This window comes from Charadrius vociferus, unplaced genomic scaffold (genome assembly GCF_000708025.1).
Source record: "Charadrius vociferus isolate BGI_N301 unplaced genomic scaffold, ASM70802v2 scaffold529, whole genome shotgun sequence".
Classification (NCBI taxonomy): domain Eukaryota; kingdom Metazoa; phylum Chordata; class Aves; order Charadriiformes; family Charadriidae; genus Charadrius; species Charadrius vociferus.
In genome coordinates, this window is record NW_009650172.1 from 467,178 (window position 1) to 490,688 (window position 23,511).

The following is a 23,511-nucleotide window of genomic DNA, read 5'->3' on the forward strand; positions in this document are numbered from 1 at the left end:
GGTAGCGGCCCCGCTCCCCCCATACCCCGGTGTCAGTTCTGGAGGCGCGTGCTGAGGGGGATTCCCCCAGACTGTGTCCTACACCCAGCTCTTCTCAAGCCGTTCACCGCCGGAAGATGGAGGCCAAGACGGGGAGGCACCGCTCTTGTCCCCGCCGTGCGGGGTCAGGAGGAGTGCGTTCCTAAAAGCAGCTTTTCTTTCCCCGCCTGTGTCCCCCCGGCCAGGTGCGAGGTACCACGCCATGGAGGAGCGCGCCAACCTCGTGAACATGATGAAGCTCAGCATCAAAATCCTGATCCAGTCGGCCCTGAGCCTAGGCCGGACGCTGGACTCTGACTTCCCTCCCTTGCAGCAGTTCTTCGTGGTGCTGGAGCATTGCCTCAAGCACGGCCTGAAAGGTGGGCGCCCGCTCTCCTGTGGCTGGTTTGGTTGCCATGCTGAGGAGAGGCCGATAAATGAGTCTGTGTCGTGTCTCGCCGTGTCTCCAGTTTGACTTCTGTTATGACATTAACATTAATAGCATACGCTGTATGATGCTAATCAGTATTAAGGATTATAACTACGTGGTTACTTTCTGATATACCCTGTATCCAGCGCCTCCTAAACTGTCAAGGTATTTGTAATGCCTTTTCATTGAGGTATTAGGAGCTGGTAAGACAAAGTAAAACACAGACTAAAACTTGTAACTCTGGAGTTGGAAGCTTGTCACTTTTCCTCACAAACTTTTCTGTATACTCTCTTTAGTGAAGAAGACTTTCATTGGACAGAACAAATCGTTTTTTGGTCCTTTGGAGCTAGTGGAAAAACTTTGTCCTGAAGCATCAGATATAGCAACTAGTGTTAAAAATCTGCCAGAGTTGAAGTAAGTTGATTGTTAGGGATGATGCATTTCACTTGTGCTGCTGGGAAAAAGAATCCTTCATATAGTCTCTCACCTTCCTTAATGACATCTTGTTCCCAAAGAGAAAAATAGAGTATGTAGGAGGCACTGACTTCTCCAAGAGATAAGGAGGACATATCAAAATACTTTGCGCTTCTGTTTCAAACAATGCAGTCAGATTAAAAAACAGCATTTGGAAATTTCTGTAAGCTTGCTAAAAATAACTGTAGAGTCTTCACAGATAGTTTCTTTCCTCTTCTGTCACTTTTATGGCTTTGTCTAATTTTGTACATGTGCCAGTAGTATTTCATTTGGGTGATTCAGGATGAAGAAAAGAGAATAGTTTTAATGCTGGGATGCATCAATAGTTGGGTTATGGTGGTAGTTGAAAATACGTATGTCCTTCCAAGTTAGGAAGGTTTTACAAGACACTTTCCATTCACTGAAGTTCAAATGCTTCTATGTTCTGGAGAGAACACTTTGTAAAGCAATAGTTTTGAATTGTATGAATAGAATTCTTCAATTTTGGTTTTACCAAAACATGCAACTTTTCATTTTAGGACTGCTGTAGGAAGAGGAAGGGCTTGGCTTTATCTAGCACTCATGCAAAAGAAATTGGCAGATTATCTCAAAGTACTCTTGGACCATAAGCATCTATTAAGGTAACAGTACAGACATACATAGATTGTATTCACTGAGTCACTGAAACCTTGCATTGCTGTGGAAAGAGGTCATTATTTGACCGGTTTAACTTTAAGCTTTTTCTTGCAATGTGCAGAGGAGCAAGTTGTTCATTGTTTTGGCAGTGAACTTAGAGAGGAACAAGTAGAGTGTTTTCTCTGAGAGTTCTGCGTCTTCCACCTTGTGCAATAAATTAGCAATGAGGAAGCTTTATAAGGACTACATTACTATTTATATGATTTCAGTGATGGAAGCACCATTATAATTCTTATGTTCAGTGATGCCTTATAATATTTCTTCTAGTGAATTTTACGAACCTGATGCATTGATGATGGAAGAGGAAGGAGCTGTCATAGTGGGTCTGCTAGTTGGACTGAATGTTATTGATGCAAACCTTTGCTTGAAAGGAGAAGACTTGGACTCCCAGGTGAAGATTAAAGCTTAAATAAAATCAGTCTGTATAAGATTGCAGTAGAATTAAGCACATCCATAAATACTTTCCTGAGATGGGCCCAGCAAGGGTTTGCCATTGTTTTCATAAGTGGGCATTTGACTATCTTATGATAAATCAAAAATGGGATGAGCTAAGCTAATTACAAGAGATACGTTGTCAAGATCAATCTTTTGGGGACTTAAGGGAGCTTTTGTTTTGAGAGGAGACGGTGGTTTCCTTTTGGCTTTGGGGTGTATGTGTGGTGGGGGGTGATGTCACATACCTCTGCTGCTTTAATGAAACAACCCAGGAGTATGGGGAATGTTTGGAGGTATTTGTGGTCCAAACAAATAAATGCCTTACGTAAATCTGTGCTTAACTTATTGTGAGTATCTTCTGATTTGAAACTGTCTTCTTTCAGCCAATCGGTTTTACTTTTGAATTAGGTAACCTTTGACAAAATGGGTCAGAAGTCTAACTCCCTTTCTAAGCTGTAAATTTAAAATATATGTTTCTATAATTTCATTCTTATTAACCTTTTTGTTATTCAAAAGATAATGTTGCAGAAAATAATGTTGACATTAACCTGCCTGTTCTACAAATCATGAACATGGCTAACTATTAATGTCTTGATAAGAACTCAAAGAATTGCTTAAATGTCCTATCTATAGAAAGCATGATTTAAGTTTGGGTGGGTTTTTTTTTGGGGGGGGGGGGAGTTGGGCAGGAATGTCAGGTGTGGAAGCTTATCATGTTTCCCACATTGCATCAAGAAAAAGTACATACGTATCCATCTCTTTAAGTAGTGATTTATGGAAATGCTGTCAAAACTGATAACTGCTAGAAACTGAGCATGCTGAATATGGTTATTTTGATGCTTTTACGACAAACACTTGCTTGTACATTTGCTTCAGCTGGGAATAATATAGGTACTACCTGTCTTTTGAAACTTAAACTTCAGATGTTTACCTGTTTCCAAATATAAAGTAATGCTTGCTGCTACACAGAATTGCACTGTGAAGGTGTGTTAATGTCTTAAACATATTTTTCAGGTTGGAGTCATTGATTTTTCCTTGTACCTTAAGGAAACGCAGGACAGCGATGGCAAAGAGTATGTATGGTGAATTAGTGATTCTAAATTATTATGGGTTTTATAGAACAAACCTGTCAGTCTGGGAGCACGTGAGTGCTAGGGATCTTAAACTCTCTTAGTCATCCAAAAAAGAAAATTCAAAATAGATTTTTGTTAGCTAAACAAAAGTACTAAGTTTCAAAGGTTGAGCCCATGGTAGTTTTAACAACAATACAGACTGGAGGGTTTTGTGTCCTGAACTGGGACCAAATTAAAAGCACACAAAATTTTAGGTTGTGCTCTTTATTGGGTTTTAGAAGATATGATCTGCCAGGTCACCCACTGCTAAATCACTGCTCTTTTTCAAAGCACTGTTTCAGAAATGCTCTCAGTTAAGCAGCTGTCTTTGTGGGAGAGATCAGTTATGGAGGAGAAACATACTTTTAGGTGAAATGCTAGGTGAATTAGAGACTACAACTGTTAGCATCACTGTGTCTAGACCCATAGATAGAGGGGACTTTATAGTTTGTGTGCTTCCTGTGCTTCAGAGAAGCAGCTAAAGAGCTCCTTCACCTCGCTAGTGCTTCCAGTCTAACTCAGGCACAAGTATTTTTATAAGAAAAGGAGAAAAGGTTTCAACTCAGTTTGTGAGTCCATGCTGAAAACTCTCGTACAAACAAACACTCTAGAATGCAAGAGTTTCTTCTCAATCAATACATTCTCTCTTTTACAACTAGAGATGGAGGGATTACTGCTGTCCTTGACCAGAAGCATTATGTGGAAGAACTTAACCGACATCTAAGGTGGGATTTTCATCTATTCTAATGTACGAATACTTGTCCTGTTTAGCTTTTCCAGTATAGCTTTGAATGTATCTGCTGTCAGTCTTGTAGTTTTTTGTCTGATATTGTAATTCCTTTTCTGATTATTTCCCAAAATCTTAGTTTTGTTTTGTAATCTTACTCTTCTGATGGCATATGCAATGCAGAAAACAAGTCTGTGTAATAATAGTTGACTTTTTTGAGACTCATTAGTGATTAAGAGAAGATTTTTGAAGCTACTCTTCCAAGAGAAAACTGTTACAAGTGCATCTGGAAATTCATTCTTTAGAGGAAGAGTCTCTATTCTTCCCCCATGGGTTGCTCAGTGGGAGGAGCAGGTCCCACTTGCCCTCTTGAACATCAGAGCGGTGTTAAGACTGCAAAAGCTAAGCCACAACAGGGCTGCTAAGTAATACAGTAGGCTGCCAACTGTCGGGAAATGTGTGGTCGTCTCAGAGCTTAAGAGGGACAATTGTCCTTCCTCGGAGTTCTTTACCAGCTCACCAAAGTATTTCATTGTTAACAAACGCAAGATGGTAAACGTATGGTTGAGGATAGGAATAAATGTTGACCACTGGCAATTTTTTTCTTGTTTATTATGCATCTGTTTTTCCTTGCTGCAGTTGCACAGTTGCAGATCTCCAGAACAAAATAGACTGTTTGGAAAAGACCAATTCAAAACTCCAGGAAGAGGTTTGTGTCTGATCTGTTAAATATTTCTCACAGCTCTTTTAGGGAGTTTTGCCTCTGATGGAAGAATGTACCGTAGGACCTAAAATATTTGAGTTGATACTAGTGAAATGTGGGGGATTGGTATGACTGGCATGAGTTGGCACACAAGGAAACCTCTGTGGAAAGCTTCTACGTTGTTTTAGCTGTTAAAATGCGTTTGGGCACCTATTTGTTAGATGGGTTTCGTTAATCAAGTTTTTTGCCTTGCAATGGTGTCACCACTCAAAAGTAATACCACTGTAGTGAACGTGACTTGTCCCTCTTCCTTCTGCGCATACACATGTGTGTATGTATTTGTCATGTGAGTTGAACAGAACTCAGAAAAAGAGAAGGAAGAGAATCACGCTTCAATTAGGAAATCTTTCCTAGCCGGGAACTGAAATAGAATCCAGCAGCATGCATGATAATGGTTGTTTTGGGTTTTGTGGTGGTGGGTTTTTCTATAAACAAGACTCATTAGTGATTAAGAGAAGATTTTTGAAGCTACTCTTCCAAGAGAAAACTGTTACAAGTGCATCTGGAAATTCATTCTTTAGAGGAAGAGTCTCTATTCTTCCCCCATGGGTTGCTCAGTGGGAGGAGCAGGTCCCACTTGCCCTCTTGAACATCAGAGCGGTGTTAAGACTGCAAAAGCTAAGCCACAACAGGGCTGCTAAGTAATACAGTAGGCTGCCAACTGTCGGGAAACGTGTGGTCGTCTCAGAGCTTAAGAGGGACAATTGTCCTTCCTCGGAGTTCTTTACCAGCTCACCAAAGTATTTCATTGTTAACAAACGCAAGATGGTAAACGTATGGTTGAGGATAGGAATAAATGTTGACCACTGGCAATTTTTTTCTTGTTTATTATGCATCTGTTTTTCCTTGCTGCAGTTGCACAGTTGCAGATCTCCAGAACAAAATAGACTGTTTGGAAAAGACCAATTCAAAACTCCAGGAAGAGGTTTGTGTCTGATCTGTTAAATATTTCTCACAGCTCTTTTCCATCAGAGGCAAAACTCCCTAAGAATGTTCCGTATTTAAGTTGATACTAGTGAAATGTGGGGGATTGGTATGACTGGCATGAGTTGGCACACGAGGAAACCTCTGTGGAAAGCTTCTACATTGTTTTAGCTGTTAAAATGCGTTTGGGCACCTATTTGTTAGATGGGTTTCGTTAATCAAGTTTTTTGCCTTGCAATGGTGTCACCACTCAAAAGTAATACCACTGTAGTGAACGTGACTTGTCCCTCTTCCTTCTGCGCATACACATGTGTGTATGTATTTGTCATGTGAGTTGAACAGAACTCAGAAAAAGAGAAGGAAGAGAATCACGCTTCAATTAGGAAATCTTTCCTAGCCGGGAACTGAAATAGAATCCAGCAGCATGCATGATAATGGTTGTTTTGGGTTTTGTGGTGGTGGGTTTTTCTATAAACATATATATATATATATATAGTTCAGAGTGTATCTGTATAGTCCAATTTCCAATACTCTTGGGGATATCTCCACTTGAAACTGCCATGACGTTCTACCAGTGAATGTCAATGCTGACTTCCTGTAAGACTTCTAGTTTATACCAGAATGAATACCACAGATCTGTGGTGGATTTTAGCCTTTTACACTAGGATGCATTTCTTTGCATGGTTAGTATTTAAAAATATTGATGAGGACTTGAAGCAGAAGTCAAGTGAACCAGTGACAGTGAGTGCAGCTACAAACGGGTCAGGCAGGTTCTGGAGAAAATGAAAGAGATGAAAGGGGAAGTGAGCAGTGCACCTGCTACAAAGGCTGAGCTACTAACTTTAGAATTCCTCCAGATGTTGCATGCTTGTACAGTGATTAAATATAGATATGTTTTCTTTGTCAACAGCTTGCAGCAGCAACTGACCGAATTGGATCACTTCAGGAAGAGCAGCAGCAGTTAAAACAACAAAATGAATTAATTCGTGAACGGAGTGAAAAAAGTGTAGAGGTGGGACACCTATTCAAAGATGATGAGGATCCTTAAAATAAGTGATCTCTCTTAATCAACTGCAGTTAGTGCTCTCAAAAGCACTTTGAACTGATGTGCTAAGTGCAGTTTAAAATGCTACTGTGTAGATCACTGGTTTTGTGTATAGTACGCACAGGCGTTAAATTATGCTGTTCTTTGCTACATACTTAAACTTGCAGAAGGGAGAAAGCATTAACAGTATGAGAATGATTTCTTTGTATTTTTACTCTGTTCTTTGAAATTTCAGCTTATTAACGTTTGCCAGCTTAGTAATTGTATAATAGTAGGATTTTACTTGAAATAGCACATAGAAATATTGTGTCAACACACAAGAAATTAAGGCATACTTTAAATACGTACCTTTTTGATCATTGGTGGCTTTTTTGCTAATGTTTCTTGTAGGTGACAAAAGAGGATACAAAAGTAGAATTGGATACTTACAAGCAGTCACGCCAGGGCCTTGATGAAATGTACAGTGATGTTTGGAAGCAGTTGAAAGAAGAAAAAAAAATTAGGCTGGTAAGGAAACTTAACTGTAGAAAGTGAAATGAAAGATGCAGGATTCTGCCTACTTTAAGGTGGCATTACAAATGTAAGATGTATGCTCTGCACTTTTTGCAGCTATTCAGAATTAATAAAGGAATTACAAGCAGGATGCTGGACACTGGTCATTAACAGCGTTTGTAAAGAACTGGAAATGGGGCTTTTGGAATGCTTGAAAATAGAAGGCCTTTCCCTGTTTAAGAACCAACCAGCGTTACTATAGCAGAGACTAAGATCAAAACACAAAGAGAGGCAACTGTCTTTATGGAGGGAAATATGGTATACGCACAACAGTCACTTCCACAGTGAGCTGCTAATTAGTGACTGGTGAAGAGGCTGCCCAGGCTTGCTGAAGCCCATGACTCTTAAGTCGACACAAGTCCAGCTGTCAGGAGAAATACTTCATTTAACAAGCCACTAAGTTACACACTGAGCTCTACACTTTATGCCAGCAGATCTGCACCCTTGCCCTGATCTGGAGAGCTGAAATAGCGTTTTGGTCTTACTAACTTAATGTATTATTTGATGCCTAACTCTTCTGTAAAATCGTAGTTCAGTATTATCTCAGAGTAATACATAGTTTGTGTATGGAGTTATGTGGGTTTTGGAAATGCTTATCCCTGACATACACTACATAGCAGTAAGTAGGAAATCTCTTTTTAAGGAACTAGAGAAAGAGTTGGAGCTACAAATTGGCATGAAAACAGAAATGGAAATTGCCATGAAGCTTCTGGAAAAAGATACTCATGAGAAACAAGACACTTTAGTTGCACTTCGCCAACAGTTAGAAGAAGTGAAGGCCATTAACTTGCAGATGTTTCACAAATCTCAGGTATGTATGTAGTGGAGAAAAGAAACAACAGCTGTAGTGGTGGTCTTTTACACATACGTTGTGCGCTGGGGGGTGCATATGCACTTCTGCATCTGAAGTAATACTTAGATGCAATAATTTTCTTAAGAATATCTATTTTAAGCTGTTTAATTTTTTTATTATGCTTCATTATTGATATTATATTGGGAATGTTCGGAGAGAAAGGGTGTTTCCTTCAGTGTGCTGCATAGTGTGCCATAGGATCATCCAGCAAACGCTGAGATAAATGGAGAGCTCTCACAGGGGAGAAGGTGTTTGCAAAGGTCCTTTGTTCTAACCACTAAATGATTAGTCTTTAAAAAAATTACCTACTGCGTCCACAGTTGTCTTGCTTCTCCTTCCCGTCTATGTTGTCTTGCCTTTCACCTGCAGCACATTTAACCCTGTACCCAAATGGTCAGCTGAGTGCTATAGGCAATGGAGAGGCAACACTGGATTTGGGGAGGGAGGAAGTCTGTGGTCAGGCTGGCGTCTGGAGCTACCAAGAAGTTGTTGGATTGGTTTAGGTATTTTGTTACACCCTCTTTAGCACGTGGCTCTCCAGGTGTAAGATGGTTAGAGAAGTAAAATGGAAAACGTTTTGCTTTCTGGGCCTGTCTTCCCTCCTCAGTCTCTTCCTTACCCTGGCAGTTTTTACAGTTTACTTTCTCGATCTGTTGTGTCATATCTATTGCAAGGGTTTTGGGGTGGTTTTGTGGGTTTTTTGTTGTTTGGTTGGGTTGTGGTGTTTTGTCCTGATTTTTTTCGGTTGGACAAAAAATACACTGATAGGGATTTCTACAAGGAGGTGATGGAGTAGTAGTGTTCACACAAAATGTACAGAGCTTGTTTCCATTAATGAAATAAGAGTTTAACTAGACTGTCCCTCCCATACCTGGTGCCAAAAATCCAGAGGGGATTTTTCTCAATTTTTATGGACTGTTTCCTGATGCCTGTTCAGGCTTTATCCAGGCCTTTGCCTCCTTCACAGATGCACAGAAACTTGCGAGGCAATGGCCAGTGAAACCCCAGTGCTGAGGTATGCCTTTGCTTTCAAAAGCAGTGTTTATTCTATGTTATTATTTTGCTTCCTGGTTCCACGCCCACTGAGTGCAGTTGTTGCATTCAAATCATAATTTATATTCTTAGCCTGTTGATTTAATCTGATAATTTCTTTCTTCAAGCTTGTTTCTAAAGAGGAGATTTTTGTTTTATAGATGATCTCATGGGTCAAAACTTAGTACAGTTAAGTTTGTTTTTTTCTGAGCTCTTAACAAAAAAAAGTTGCAGAGTATGTGCTTTGGCATTATCAGCATTTTGTTTGTACATTCCAGTCAGACCCAGGCATGGCCTGTAACAAGCCAAACATTCTTTATCTAGTGACAGGCTTTCATTAAACACTAATGCTTTGTGCTTTAGAAAACTAAAATGTATTACCTGGAGTATCTATTCACTTATTCCTACAGAATGCAGAGTGTTCATTACAACAGAAAACAGAAGCAATATCCTCTTTTGAAGGAAAAACAAATGAGATGATGTCCTCTATGAAACAAATGGAAGAGAGGTAATAATTACAAGCTCAAAAAGTCAACACTGGAGTCAGTAGAAAGTTTCCAACTGAAACCTTTATAAGATGACCTTCATACACCTCCTATAGACACTTGGGCATGTGTGCCAGCATGACATTATTTTTCCTTTCTCCTCCTTATCGCCCTCTGCACTTGCCTGTTTTCTTTTTCCAGGCAAACATGCCCATAATTGATGCATTTGAAAACCATAGCTCTTTCCATAGGTATGCTGTTTAAAAACATGTTGGCTTTAGTTTAAGAACAGGTATGACTCTCGCTTTTGGTGGTTGGGTTGGGTTTTTTTTCCAGAAACAGTTGCTTTCAAGTCTTTTTTTCTCCATTAGCATTTTCAGTTCAAGCTTTTATAAAGACCTGTATGGTAGATTGGAAAGAACAGAGTGAGAGGGTGTAGGTAAGGAATGGATAACAAATGTACATGTTCCTTACTTTGTAGATTGCAGCATGCAGAAAAGGCAAGGCAGGCTGCGGAAGAAAGATGCAACAAGATGAAGCAAGAGCTTGCGGGCAGGCTTGACACTTGTCGGCAACAGATGTCCCAACTGGATAGCAAATGGTATTTAATATAATGAGGTTTCTTTCCTTCCCTTCTACTATTTCTTTAAGAAGTGCTTTCTACTCCTTTTGTGCTGAGGTCTAAAGAGGAGTAGGTTTGAATTATATTGGGTTCAGCAAGTGTTGACAGAAACATGCAAGATCTAGGAAAGCACAGCACTTCTGTCGAGTGCACAGTTAGCATGAGGGTTTTGAAGTGCTTTTTCCAAAATATCCAATGTGGAGCATAGAGTGCCAGTAGAAATCTGGTCAATCTGATGAGCAATGGAGCTTTCAATTGTTTTTTTTTTACTAAATCAGGAGATAGAGACGGTCATGCTTGTAGGCTGAGCATATAAGTGACTGCCATCCAAATGGATTGGGGGTTTTGGAAGGGTTTGGGGGTTGGGGAGTGTCCTGGTGTTCTTAGGGATTGTTAGTCCTCTAAAGATTTCTAATAGCTGTAGAAAATGCTCCTTTCACTGTTGAGACTTCAGGGTAGAATGTCAGTTTTAAACATGGCTGTTTAAACACAGGTAGTCAAATATGTACTTGCAGGGATTCATTTTGGTTTTATGGTTTTCTTTGGGGGGGGGTTCCCTTTTTCCTTCTGGCCATTCATTGCTGCTTGTTTTCTGTGGCCTGAAAATGCTAATATAGTTTTTGATATCTGCCACCATAACATCCCTGTTTTTTCCTTTCCCACAACACCACTCTAGTTTTTGCCCTGTTTTGGACAAGGTTTTTTCTCTTCATATTGTTGCTATCCTTAAGTGCTATACGATATTTTTCTGCTATAGGGTTTCTTAGAATGAATTATTTTTTAAATAGCTCAACTCTGGAAAAGGAGTTAAAATCTGAAAAGGAACAGAGACAAACTTTGCAAAGAGAACTACACCAAGAGAAGGATGCTACCACTCTGCTTAAAACAGAATTGCAACAAATGGAAGGACTGAAAAAGGTACGCGTAGTGCGAACGTACCCTGTGTTCAGGATTAAAGCTGACTTAGAACCAGTGCAGTCTTTGCATCTGTAGTAGAGTATTTCTTCCGTACCACTCCGCTCTGAGTGGTTTCAGAAGCTTGGCTGACATGACACAAGTCTGCAGATGAAATGCCAATACAAAAATCAGCTTAGCCAGAGGTGGCTGAGGAGGTTTCTGTGTGCCCTGCCTTAGCCATGCCAGTGTCTGAGCACTCAGCAGCCAATTGAAGGCACAGTACACCAGTTTCTGTCTGTACGCTTGTGCGTGGGCATGGGAATGCTGCATTCTAGCTATGCTCAAGGATGTTTAAAGCCTGAAAATCTTCCTCTCTTTTTGGTAGATATAGTTAAATGATTTCATTGTTTGTGCTCTGTAGGAACCCATGGGTAGATCACCCATGTAATTAAAAACATCAAGCCTTAGAAATAGGTAGCTGTGTAAATGAGCTTATTCTTGTGAACTGCTTGGGTAGTCTGGATAGACCGATCTAGGTTATAGATCAAACTTAGCACACAAAAAACTTGATTTTGTGCTTGATTTTATAGGAACTGAGAAAACTGCAAGATGAGAAGCAGCAGTTAGAGAAGGTCTGTGAGGAGCAGGAGCAAGCTCTTCAGGAAATGGGACTTCATCTCAGCCAGTAAGTTCTAGGAACTGAACTCCTCTATGTGACATAACCTGGACAATGGAGTATCAAACCAATAGAAATAATTTTAAAATGCATCCAGTTATAAAAATCAACATGAGGATTTTAGGAGGCAAACAAAACTGCCGTGAAATACCAGTGAGGGAAGATAGGGATCTTGAATAAGCGTGAGTAAGACGGCTGAGATGGGCAGCGATAGAGTAAAGGGTTAGTTCATACAGCAGAACTGTGCTTTTCCCACACTGCTCTGAATATGCTGAAAAGGGGACAGGCCCCAATGTGACAAAGCTTCCTGTGATCCTGAGTGGTTCAGAGTTGTAACAGGGAACTGACTGAAGAATGAGACTTTAGATTCGGTGGCTGGACAGTGGAATGGCAGGTAAAATTGAACACAACTAAATGTAAAGTCATGCAGAGGGAGTTTTTTTCTTTTTTATTCCAGATCGAAGTTGAAGATGGAAGATATTAAAGAAGTAAATAAAGCGCTAAAGGTACTCTGCATCTCATGGATATTTTGTCTAAACACATGCATCTCATTTAACACCTTCAAAGTTTGCCACAGTTATCCTACTTCAAAAGATGGCTTTTGAAAAATACCAACAATGTTGGTAAGCTGCCTCTTGAATTTTATTTTACAAACTTATTTGTATGTACAGTGAGGTTTTTGTTCTGATTTTCTAGGGTCATACCTGGCTGAAGGATGATGAAGCAACACACTGCAAACAATGTGAAAAGGAATTCTCTATCTCAAGAAGGAAGGTAAGTGTCGTTCAGTGGATTGGGTGGGGTTTTTTTCCCCTTTTGTCATGGAAAACAAAAATTGGGCTGTTGCACAGTTTGCTAGGGAAGACCAACACTGCTTCAATTCCAGATCTTGTTAGCACGATAACTGCATAGATAAGTAATTTGGTATTTACCATCCTGAAAATAATGTTCTGCTTGGGCCTTTTCCTTGGTAGGGAGCTGTTGTGGGCCGTGTTCTCTCGTGATGTGGTTCGTCTCTCTTCCTTGTTGAGCTGTGTGCAGGGAGGGCTGGGTGCTGACAGGCCGCGCTCAGCGCCTTGTTGCAGGGCACTGCTGTAGGGGTGCTGCTCTGGTTTGGGACCACTCGCTCTGCCCGCACAGGGCACCTGGCAGCCCAGGCGCTGCCTTTCCTCTGTGTAGAGCCGGGCCTGTGCGTGCTTTCCTGAAAGCCCCAGCCTGGCTGTGTGGTGATCCACACATTTTGTGCTGCGAAACGGCAGCGGAGCAGCGCCTGCAGCCCCTGGCCGGGCCTGTGCCATCTGTGAGCCCCGGGGCGAGCAGCTCCTGGTGGCAGAGGGAAGCCGGGCTGTGCAGGGGGCACACCGCTTCACCTTCATCGGCTGCTGCTGGGAGGGCTGGGCCTGTTGGGAACTGGAGGATGATGTCAGTGGTCTCCGAAAGCTTTTATAAGGTCTCATTTATCTCTTCCTGATGCCAGTTTTTAGCCAGCTATGCTTATTTAAACTCTCTATTTGCAGCACCACTGCAGAAACTGTGGGGACATCTTCTGCAACACGTGTTCCAGTAATGAACTTGCACTGCCATCATATCCTAAACCTGTCCGTGTTTGCGATACGTGTCACACTTTGCTCCTTCAGCGGTGTTCATCTAATTCCTCCTAAAGCTTTCGTAACCTAGACGGGACCACTTTAACATTGGAAAAGTAGCCATTATTTTTTTAATTCTGAATTCCAGGCATCTTCTGTGCAGCAGACTGCCTGGTCTCTAATATTTTCAAACTGTAAGACAGAGCAGTGTAAAATAATTTGTAGGGATTATGCAAGCTAATGTTTCTCCAACTGGAATAATTAAGAAAATTCTATCAACTGTAATTTCCCTTAAAGTTCTATTTGAAACTAAAACACAAATTCACTTTTCTGATTTTTTTATAGATATTTGTATTAAAATTTGTATATGGCATTTCTACATTTATTTGATCCCTCTAGACGTCACTGTCTTTCTGCACATTAACTTCAGTTCCTGTGTCCTCACTGTAGGTGCTCCTGTGTCTCACTGCATAGTGTACAGTTTTGTATTTGCTCTAAGTACAGAGAAAACCCAATTTATGAATTGTCTATAGAAAGAGCTTTATGATGCGTGTCAATGAATGTGCCTTCTGTTCACTGCAGAGTCAAAAACTACACATTGTGCTTGTTCTGGGCGTCGCTGTGACCACAGTACAGTAGATACACAATAAAGCCTTTTGTGAAAACCCAAAGCAAGACTGAAGTTGTGATTTTTAGCAGCTGTCAGTCACAGATCCCAGAAGTGGATGTTCTTGTACAGCTGTGCATGTCAAGGGCTGAAGTGAGAGGCACCGAAACAGCTCTCACGGTGCTCTCCTGGACAGTGCCACAGCTTTGCAGTGGTAACTAACTGCTGCTGTAGTTCCTCGGGAGTGTGGGCAGCGACCTCAGCTTGCTGTGGCTGCCCCTGCCTTAAGCAGCAAGGCTGTCTCTTGCTAATGAAGCTGTTTGCTTAAGCCTGAGCAAGGCTGCGCTCGGGGCCGAGGCAGGACAGTTCCGGAGTAGTTTGCCATGAGCTGCACTAATGGCAGTGTCAGGGCTGTCACGTGACCCTGACGGTCAGCTGGTCACGGGGGAGGCAGCACACACCGCTCCACGCAGAACAGCTCTGGTTCAGCGACACACGGCTGTGTACAGGCCCGTTCTGTCAGAGGCTTCATTTGGCACAGGTCGAACCACAAGACGACCCCGCTCTGCCCCTTGGCTGTTTCCCTCCCCCCACCCAACTCTGCGGGAAGCTCAGCCCCAGCCCTGCAGCATCTCTGGGCACCATCCCCAAAGGAAGCAGGTTTATGTGGAATTACTCAGGATTTAACCCTTTCTAGCTCTGCTGCTGCCAGATGTGATGGGGTTTTCTTCACTGTAGAAAGGGACCTCAGATTTCTAACCCTTACAGAAAATGGTCAATTAGAAAGGGCAAACTAATTTACTATGGCAAATACATAGAAGCAGATTCTGTATTATTTCAGGGGAAGTTCCAGTGCTCAAGAGCTGTAACTCAGTGCTCATAAAACCACATCTTTAAACATGATGTTTGACAAGCTGAATTTATTGAAACATGGTTGCACTAAGCTGCAAAATCAATCAAGGCAGCACTGGCTCCAAAGAAGAGATGCCTACAAAATGTACAGAATCACCCCTCCGCCCCCGTTTGAGCCCCGAGACCCTGCCCAGCATCAGCTCCAGCTTGGTCGTGTCACAGCCCAGGGGCCCTCCAAACCAGCACAAGTCAGCACCCACAGGTGCTCACTAACCCCCCCATGGCCAACACAATCGTCACTGTAACATGCCCCAAGGCCAGCTCTCAGGAGAGGACACTCACTGGGAGCAGTCACAGCACTCATGGCAGATACATGTTTGAGCACCACAGTGCAGGAGCACAGTGACATTTCTGCAGGTGCAGCCACACCCCAGAAGCTGGAGGTCAAGAAGGAATGAGTTCCAGTTTTTAAAAGGAAGATTTATTTAACAAGTTTCACTTAGCGCAATACACCTAAAAAGGAAATCACAATACAATGAAAGATTAAATCAAGGCCTCAGAATTTTATACGAACACCAAGACCAAAATCCTAAAGTAGCCGTATTGCGTCTCAACATGTTTCCCCCATTAACTTAAAAAAAAAAAAAAAGCTTTAACGTGCCTTACAGGATATTAAAAGAAATAAACTAGAACTAACATGCCAAATGTTCACTTTGAATTTCAGACACAGCCCCTATATTGTTTCTTTACAAAAAAGCATGTCTCTTTCAACATGTATTCAAAACAGTGTTGGATGTAATATGGTATAAGAGCAACATTTAACATAATTCAAACAGCTTTAACCTAAATACGCTTACTGCTTAAATACACTCCTACAACAAAACTAACTTGAGAAACGCTCAAAGTTGTTTAACAGTTATAGTCTTTACTCAACTTGGTTATTACATCCTAGATGAATGTTCATTTCTGTATGTTCAAAAATACTGAACCTGAAAGGTTTTAAAATAACAATCCTGAATTCACTTACAGTAAAGCATAAATCACAAGCTCGTATTGCAAAACTGTTAAACTTAGTTTTTTGTTTTTTTGTTTTTTAAAAAAAGATGTGACCAAAAGTCAGCGATTGGTTACATTCCCCAGCCACCACTCATGTTGGACATGTTGGACATGCCGCCCATGCCGTTCACTCCCATGGACGCGCGGTTCCCGCTGCTGTAGTAACTGCTGTTCATGGCGCCCTGGCTCCCGGGGTCTGGGGGGGAAAACCGACAGCAGGTTCACAGCTGGTTCAGGCAGACTCGTAGCATCCTTCCCCCAACGCCTGTCCTTGCTGGGCCACCGCGTAAACACCATCTACTGTGCCCAACACTGCAAAGCGTCAGTTTATTACAGCTCCGGACCCAAAATCAAGTTTATTGGTTGAACAACTCGACGAAGAGCCAGCTCTGTCTCACCCTCCTTTACATTCCAGTGTTTTCTATCACTGTTCTGCAGAGGCAGAGAGCACCCAGCCTCCTGCATACCTTCCCCTCTTTGTACTCATGTATCTAAACCAGGCTGGTCTCCAGCTTCCACACCGATTCTCAGTATGTAATCAGAGCAATGAAGTCTGGAGACCACCCCGTTCAGAATCATTTCCCACATTCCCCGCCCTCCACTCCAAGTTCCTGCTTTGAATCCATTCCCCTCCAGTTCCCCATTAGTTCTGCAATTCGCAATATCCAAGTCTTTTAACTTCCCAGGCTTGTGCTGCCCGGTCTGTACCGTGACCCTTCAGCAGCAGCACACAGCACCTTAAGGCATGTTAAGCCAGCTGCACTTGACCCACCTAAAACCAGTTAAGAAATGCTCTTACCATATCCACTCATGCTGCTTTGACCACCATATCCTCCTCCGTAACCCCCACTCAGCTGCTGGTTAGCTGGACCACCGTAACTGGATTGGCTTCCTTTCAAGTTAAGGATAAAAACATTAAGAGTTTGCCTGTCAAAAAGTCTGCTCATTACCAACAAACCCATCCTTCGCCTAACTAACAGCCCGCACACGTTGGCACTAGCTCGCTCTCTCTCACCCAGGTAACTTGGTTCCTAAGTATATAAGGTAACAAGCCCAAGGTAAGTGATCAGGTTTCTAAAGACATCCCTACAATCAAGCAGCAACGAGAACTTTAACAACTATAGCAAGTGCTTGTGATTCTCAAGCACTTGCTGTAAGGATTTGCTTTTGCAGTTTCCATGGATCAGTCTGCTATTGTATATAACACACGGCCTGAGAGACTCAAACTTGGCTTTACGTGACCTCACACAAGCCCATGACAGCACCCAGCCCTTGCAGAGGCATGCCGACTCATTAACCGGAATTACCCATTTGTATACAGTCCAGACAGACGTACTGCTGTTCTGGACTGGCCGCACATCACAGCAGCGCTACAGAAGACCTCCACTTAAATCTTACTAACTACTGTTCTTCACCTCATCACTTGTCTATGCTCCCACAAAGCTCTTCTGTAGTTAGAGTATCAGCATGAGACTTTAAACATTTCATAATCAAAATACTATAAAAGCAACAAAGTACCTACACACACACACACACACCCCCCACCCTTAAGAAAGAACCCCCCAAAACCCAACCACCACCTCAATCTCTAAGAAACCAGACAAGTCAGGTATCAAGAAGGGTATCTGCTTTAGAAACACAATAGTGGCTTTAGACTTCTGTTGCAAACACAGATTTTAGATTTTCAAATGATTCTGGAGTTTGCTAGAGCAATTCAGACAGTTTTTCCAAGTTCCTAATAGATTTTTCCCTCACCACCACGACCAGGCTGGAATGGCAGGTCACATGCCACAGATACACCCTCCATCACCAGACTATGTTCTGGTCCCCAGAACAAGGGAGGGGGGAAGGAGAGTAAGAGGACAGGCATCTCCCGCTGCACTTCCACACCACCACACTCCCAGGAACCACTCATCCCACCACGCACCCCACATTCAGCACCACAGCTTATTCAACCTATTAATTGTTCAAATTATTCCCAAAAGGTTTATATACCTGGCAATGTGCTAGTGTTCCAATCTTGGACTACCCCTTCCGATTCCTTGACTGTGTGATTAAGACAGAATGTTGAATTTCAGTTTTTATGCCAGGCATAGAATAAGCAGGAGCTGTAGAAAATTAGCCAGCTTCCTTAAATATCAAGCGCTTGCTTAAAAGTGCAGTTAGACTGTGTACACATACCCATTGCTCCCATCATTTGACTGCCATAGGCACCACCACTTCCTCCTGCTGTAGAATTCAAGAAGAGTTCTACATATCTGTGTTCTGCAAGAAGAAAATTCGGGCATGAGAGCATTTCAAACCAAACCCACACGCTGTTTGCCTTACTGCAAGTAAGGCTGCAATAAAACCTTTGGCATTCTGGTTAGAGCAGATGCACTACACTGCACTGCTGCGTTTTCCCTAAAGCCACATATTCAGAACAGTTGTACTTACGCATATTTGCTTTGTCTTTGGACATAGCGGCCACTGCATCCTCATGAGTAGCAAATTCAACGTCTGCCTCTCCAGTTACTCTGCCATCTGGTCCAATTTCAATGTGTACTCTTACAGGGTTCAGAGGTGAGAAGAACTACATACGAAATAGTCACACAGATTAAAACGCACCGATGCAACAGTTCAGCCGTTTCCTCTAAAGGAACGTTCGTTAACTGCAGTGCAGTTGACGTGTCCAGTAATTATCACGGACTCTTAAAGCCATGCAACTTAAGAGAATGGCAGATTTGGCACTCACGTTATAGATGTCGTTCTCTGTAGCTCTGTACGGCAGACCTCTCATGTGGACGCAGTGGCCAGTCGTGCTCTGGAAGGTGGATCCCCCGTCGCCGTATCTGTGGTCCGACATTCCTGCAGAGAAAAGAGTCCATTCTAGGTCTTTCAGATGTATTTTAGTTTCTTTTGGGACGTATTGAAAGGTCAGTTACTATTCCTATTAGAGAAATCTTACCTCTTCCAAATCTATCAGAACCAAAACCATAGCCATCATTATACCCATTGTAGTCATCATAACCTCCATAACCTATAAATAGATTGGACAACATGTTCATTTTAACTACAGCAAGATCCAAATATACATGAACACACTGCAGACAACCAGTATTAGAACATTCTATTTCTTCTAGAAGAAATAAAGCCAAGGACATATACAAACCAGCAGTTACAAAGCAGGGAAGACACTACCAGGTCCAAGTGTTGCTGCTTCTCAGATGAGCAGCTCCCTCTTGGACTTCATATACTTACCTCCTCCATAAGCTCCACGCCTCATTCTTTCCAAGCTACTTCCTCTACCAAGACTGTTATATCCCCGCGTAAGACCAGGTCTGTCGTAAGGACCGGGTCTCTGCATTGCCAACAGCTTGCGTGGAGGGTCGTAGTGAGTGCGCACTTCTGCTCGACTACTCTTGAAGATCTCAATGTACCTAGAAGTGGTTCCACAGAAAGAAGTCAGTCTTCAACTCCTTCCACAAATACCTCACAAGTTCACATTAAAACAAGCCATTTAGTCATAGCCTCAAAACTGGCAGTGTATTTAAGCCAGGTTTCTTTACATTATGTAGGCAATGACATACTACTGTAAGCACTACATTACTTTCAAATCAGTGTATTTTCAAGAAAATACAATTACCGAAGGGTTCACATGCTCCTCATACTTCACAGTATCCCAGCCTTAGGGGTGGGGGAGCAATATTGATTCCCCACCCTCCTCCCCCCAATTTAAAGTGTTAGTCAAAAAAAACAGGAGGGACTGACGTCCGCTCAACTCAGCACTGTTTTGCTCACGTGGCAACGTAAACAGAGGGTTAAAAACCCGGTCTCCACCAAGACTTTAACCCATCAGGATGATACAAAAAGCTCTGCATGTGCTAGTGAACCCAGCCTATGCTTCAGTGATTCAGCGTAGGCAAAAAGTGCATGCTTCAATGAAAAATAGTCACAAGTAAAATAGAATAAAAACCCTTTGTGACAATTTCTTGAAAGCTATGCTTATTACATGGAAGATTAATACAGTAAGAAAATTTGTTACATTTCAACTTATAAAACAAGTTTAGAAAGTATCACATTTTCTTATGGTAATCAGAGTACTGTGCATGTCTTTAGAGCTAAAGGCAAAATTGGTGCTATTTGAGAAGTTAAAGCCATAGTCTCTCAACTTCATCGTTTTCAAGCTATCAGTTTTGCAATCGTCCAGTACCACCAAGTTTTCAAAGCACATTTCAGCTTAGCCCAATTTTATCTTTGTTTGGATCTATCCAAAAGGAGCCTGTGCCGTACGCACATTAGCGATACTTTTACCGATCACCAAGTTAGAGACCAAAATACTATTTCTATTTGGATGTTAACACTTTCAGAAGAGAGAATATGGATTTAATTGTTTACCATAAGAAAAGTGACATAGCCAACCAACCATCCATCCCCACCTGTGCCCTATTCTTTCCTTGTGTTTCTTTAGAGCCTTTTCAGCTATTTCCTGTGAAGCAAACTGCACGAAGGCCTCCCCCGTACTCCTCCCCTGGAAGTCCACCGGCAATGTTATCCCATTTGGCACGATTTCCAACCCTTCAACCCAAGGACAAATAACCCCAGTAGGGGGGCAATATTAACATCACAAGCCCAGTCATGAGTTTTTCTTATAGCTTTAAATACACCAGAATTTTAACACTTGTAAGTGAATGGTATGTTGATTCTAGAACACTAGAAGAAAAAGCATGTCAACAGAAAGAGATCCATGATCACATACCATTCAGTTTACATTCTTAACCCACCCTGCAGAGCACAGAAACATTCTGAGTGTCACAGACAACTCCTCAGACAAAGCATCTAATGCAGGGTGCATTAAGAAGTTCACAAATTACAAACCTTTTAATTCTGTGAAAGTATGTAAGATGAACTTTTTAAAATAACTTAAAATTCAAACACAGCAAGTTAAACAGCTTTATATATTAAAAAAAGTATTTTTTACTCGTAGTCACTCAGGTAAAATAATTAGTCTTACGCAAACATAAAATTTTAGCATTAATTTTTTTATCTTTAGGAGTGCTTAATTAAGAAAAAATCATGAAGTAATTTGAAAAGTATTAGTTTCTGAACAGAAGAGGCACATTTTGTATATTAAGCACATTAACAGTTTTTAAAGCTTGAATCACTTAACCATGTAAGAAACAAAATGCACATGCTTCGGAATTGCTCTTGTTCACAATACACTACTGATTCGGAAAACAAAAAACAAGTTCTGAAGTTGTAAAATTGGAAGTACTTCTACTGTATTTTAAAGCAAAACAGTAAGCTCAATCATATCTTTTTATAGCAAAACATTCCAGCTAATTTTAATGCTCACATTTAGAAACCTACTACTTTGAAAATAGTTAACTCCTAGATAAATCAACAGATTTCATTCCTAGGCATTTGTTTATAATAGTATTCCAGTTCCTAAAACATACAACAGCTGCAAAAAAGTGAGAATGAGTCAATACAAGACATTATCTCTTCATCTACAAAAACTTAAAGCTAGACAACACCAAGATTCGGGTTTGTTTTTTTTCCTCTAGGAAAGGGAGTGGGGGGAAGCAGTACTTGAGTTCAGCAGGTTGTCTTTTTTCTGGAATCTTATCCAACACTGAATCTACGTTTATAAGAAATCATGGGCACGATGCGCACCCTTCCTCAGATCCTCCTCCTTGTACCGAGCCCAGCAGTAAGGGTGTTCTGCATCCTTCACTGAGCAGCGTGAGACAGCTAAGGCTGTGGGTGGAAATATCCTCCCAACTGAATTGTTCACTTTTAATTTAGAAAGCACAACACTTGTTTTCTGTTATCTTTTCTTGCAACAATGCGTCTCACGAAGTATAAATTAGAGCAGCTTTGTGGCGTTCCCTCAATTACCTAATATACAAGTACTTTAGGAATCGATCCCTCAAGCCCAGATAACTAATGAAGAATTCCTTATTTACTTTTAATACCCATCAGGATACTGTTGGAAGTACTATTGGGCAATCCACGGTGATTTTTCTTAGCATAGACCAATAGTGCTACAGCTACTACTTTTATCCCACATACCTGAAAAAAACTGTACAATTTCTTCTTTACTACAGCCAAATGGGAGTCCTCTAAGACGTACAAAACCATCATTAGCTGTATCAGGGCTGTTGGGACCAGTATGCTTCAGAACCCAATCCATTTCAACGTTGTTTGACTTGAAAACTGTAAAAGGCACTTAGAATTAATGCATTCTGCAATACACAACAGTTTTAAAAGCCATTTGCCTTGAAACTAGTCAACTTATGATACACAAGTCCATTTGTCCTTTCACATGCATTTTAAAGAGACAGAAAAGCAATTAACCAAAAACCCATCAAGCACAAACACATTTAAGTCAGTTACTAGACCAACTGAGTCAAACCTTCAACATATCTGTGTCCCATTGTTTCTCTGTCTTTTTTCAGTGCCAATTTCACATCCTCCTCCGATTCAAGTTCAGCAAATGCTTCGCCACTCGGTCTGCCCTCCCTGGTATAGATGAAACGGATACCCAAAGCCCCATTTAGGATTTTGCAATCTGAAAATGAAACAGGAAGGCCAGAATTAGTTTATTTATTACAGCAACATTGTAATTTTAAAAGTTTCAGATACTCTATAAGGAAAAAAACACAGCACCACCTACAAAGTTCTGGTTTTGTGTTCTTGGCGTGAGTTACAACTTTCATTGTGACCAACAAACTAAGACTAATTAAAATTAAATTACCCTTCTTGCCAAGTCAGGAGATCAGCAAAACACTAAGGATAAATGTAAGTTAGCTATCTATTTTCAAAGCTTTGCTGCCTCAAGTCGACTGTGCTATCTGCTTTGGATCGCAACTCAGACCTTCTCATTTCACTTCATGCTGATGGGGAGTTAGTAACAGTTTAAGTTTAATGAACTAAATCAGAACCAAGTCCAATACACCAAACTCCTGAAGCAACTTCAAAACCTCCAGCCACCAAAGCAAGCATGTATTTATCACCACTATTTATTACTGCAGGTTACTAATAATTTGGGGGAAGGACACAACACACTAAAGGTTTAACACAATAAAGCCTATTAGGACAGCACCAAGAATTAAACTGATTTAGTTCAGCCTGAAGAAGGAATTTTGAAGTTTACTTTAAAAGGGAAGTTTCTCTCTTCTGGCTGCTCAAGAACCTAAGGCAGTTGTGGCTATCCCAGCAACTGCCAGATTAAGCTCCTTTGTGTCTCGTTCCTGCTAGCAAAGCAGAGCTTTCCACACTGCATCCCAGCTGAAGTACTTGTTGTATTGCAAACTTCACTAGCTACTGCAGTGCCCTGAACATTTTCTGGAACCGCTCACTGCAGCACTCCCACTGCCACAGTGTCCCCAGGAGGAACCCAGAATTGACAGAGCCCAGCCCCTCTCCCAGACCCCTATGCCCCCCACAGTTCTGCTTACCGGAGAAAAACCTCTGCACCTCCTCGGTGGAGCAGGACCAAGGCAGCCCCCTGACTTTCACCACGTATCCCTCGCTGCTTTCTGTGTTGAGCATCACATTGGGGGTGAGGCTCTGCTCCGTCTCAGTTTCTGTGGTTGCTGGAGAAATACAAAGCAGGCACTTTGAGACGCCGCACAGCACGGCCGCCACCCGCACCCCCTCAGAGCGCCCGGCGGCCCCCCTGGCCTGTTGCCCACCCACCCCCGAG

General features: G+C 41.7%; 2 protein-coding genes across 4 annotated transcripts in view; one reads left to right on the top strand and one right to left on the bottom strand.

Moving 5' to 3' along the window:
• RUFY1 (RUN and FYVE domain containing 1) overlaps positions 1–13,645 on the top strand; it is a 17,168-nt gene extending 3,523 nt beyond the window's left edge. The window contains exons 2-18 of the mRNA XM_009892567.1: positions 225–398; positions 745–862; positions 1,441–1,542; positions 1,865–1,988; positions 3,047–3,105; positions 3,804–3,869; positions 4,511–4,580; positions 6,469–6,570; positions 6,994–7,110; positions 7,799–7,966; positions 9,451–9,548; positions 10,007–10,126; positions 10,936–11,065; positions 11,635–11,729; positions 12,178–12,226; positions 12,417–12,494; positions 13,238–13,645. Of these exons, the coding sequence (XP_009890869.1) occupies positions 225–398; positions 745–862; positions 1,441–1,542; positions 1,865–1,988; positions 3,047–3,105; positions 3,804–3,869; positions 4,511–4,580; positions 6,469–6,570; positions 6,994–7,110; positions 7,799–7,966; positions 9,451–9,548; positions 10,007–10,126; positions 10,936–11,065; positions 11,635–11,729; positions 12,178–12,226; positions 12,417–12,494; positions 13,238–13,381 (1,814 nt within the window). The 3' untranslated portion in view covers positions 13,382–13,645. The remainder of the gene's footprint in view (positions 1–224; positions 399–744; positions 863–1,440; positions 1,543–1,864; positions 1,989–3,046; positions 3,106–3,803; positions 3,870–4,510; positions 4,581–6,468; positions 6,571–6,993; positions 7,111–7,798; positions 7,967–9,450; positions 9,549–10,006; positions 10,127–10,935; positions 11,066–11,634; positions 11,730–12,177; positions 12,227–12,416; positions 12,495–13,237) is intronic.
• A 1,575-nt stretch (positions 13,646–15,220) lies between these two features.
• The window catches only part of HNRNPH1 (heterogeneous nuclear ribonucleoprotein H1 (H)), a 9,180-nt gene continuing 889 nt past the window's right edge, over positions 15,221–23,511 (bottom strand). The window contains exons 2-13 of one of the 3 annotated variants that reach the window (XM_009892568.1): positions 23,264–23,401; positions 22,219–22,374; positions 21,876–22,019; positions 20,240–20,378; positions 19,062–19,240; positions 18,769–18,840; positions 18,556–18,668; positions 18,258–18,393; positions 18,003–18,086; positions 17,817–17,867; positions 16,621–16,713; positions 15,221–16,017 (exon numbers count right to left, since the gene is read on the bottom strand). In XM_009892568.1, coding sequence (XP_009890870.1) covers positions 15,893–16,017; positions 16,621–16,713; positions 17,817–17,867; positions 18,003–18,086; positions 18,258–18,393; positions 18,556–18,668; positions 18,769–18,840; positions 19,062–19,240; positions 20,240–20,378; positions 21,876–22,019; positions 22,219–22,374; positions 23,264–23,357 — 1,386 coding nt within the window. In that variant the 5' untranslated portion in view covers positions 23,358–23,401 and the 3' untranslated portion in view covers positions 15,221–15,892. Of the gene's footprint in view, positions 16,134–16,620; positions 16,714–17,816; positions 17,868–18,002; positions 18,087–18,257; positions 18,394–18,555; positions 18,690–18,768; positions 18,841–19,061; positions 19,241–20,239; positions 20,379–21,875; positions 22,020–22,218; positions 22,375–23,263; positions 23,402–23,511 lie in introns of all 3 variants that reach the window. The other 2 variants (XM_009892570.1, XM_009892569.1) reach the window with 2 other exon arrangements.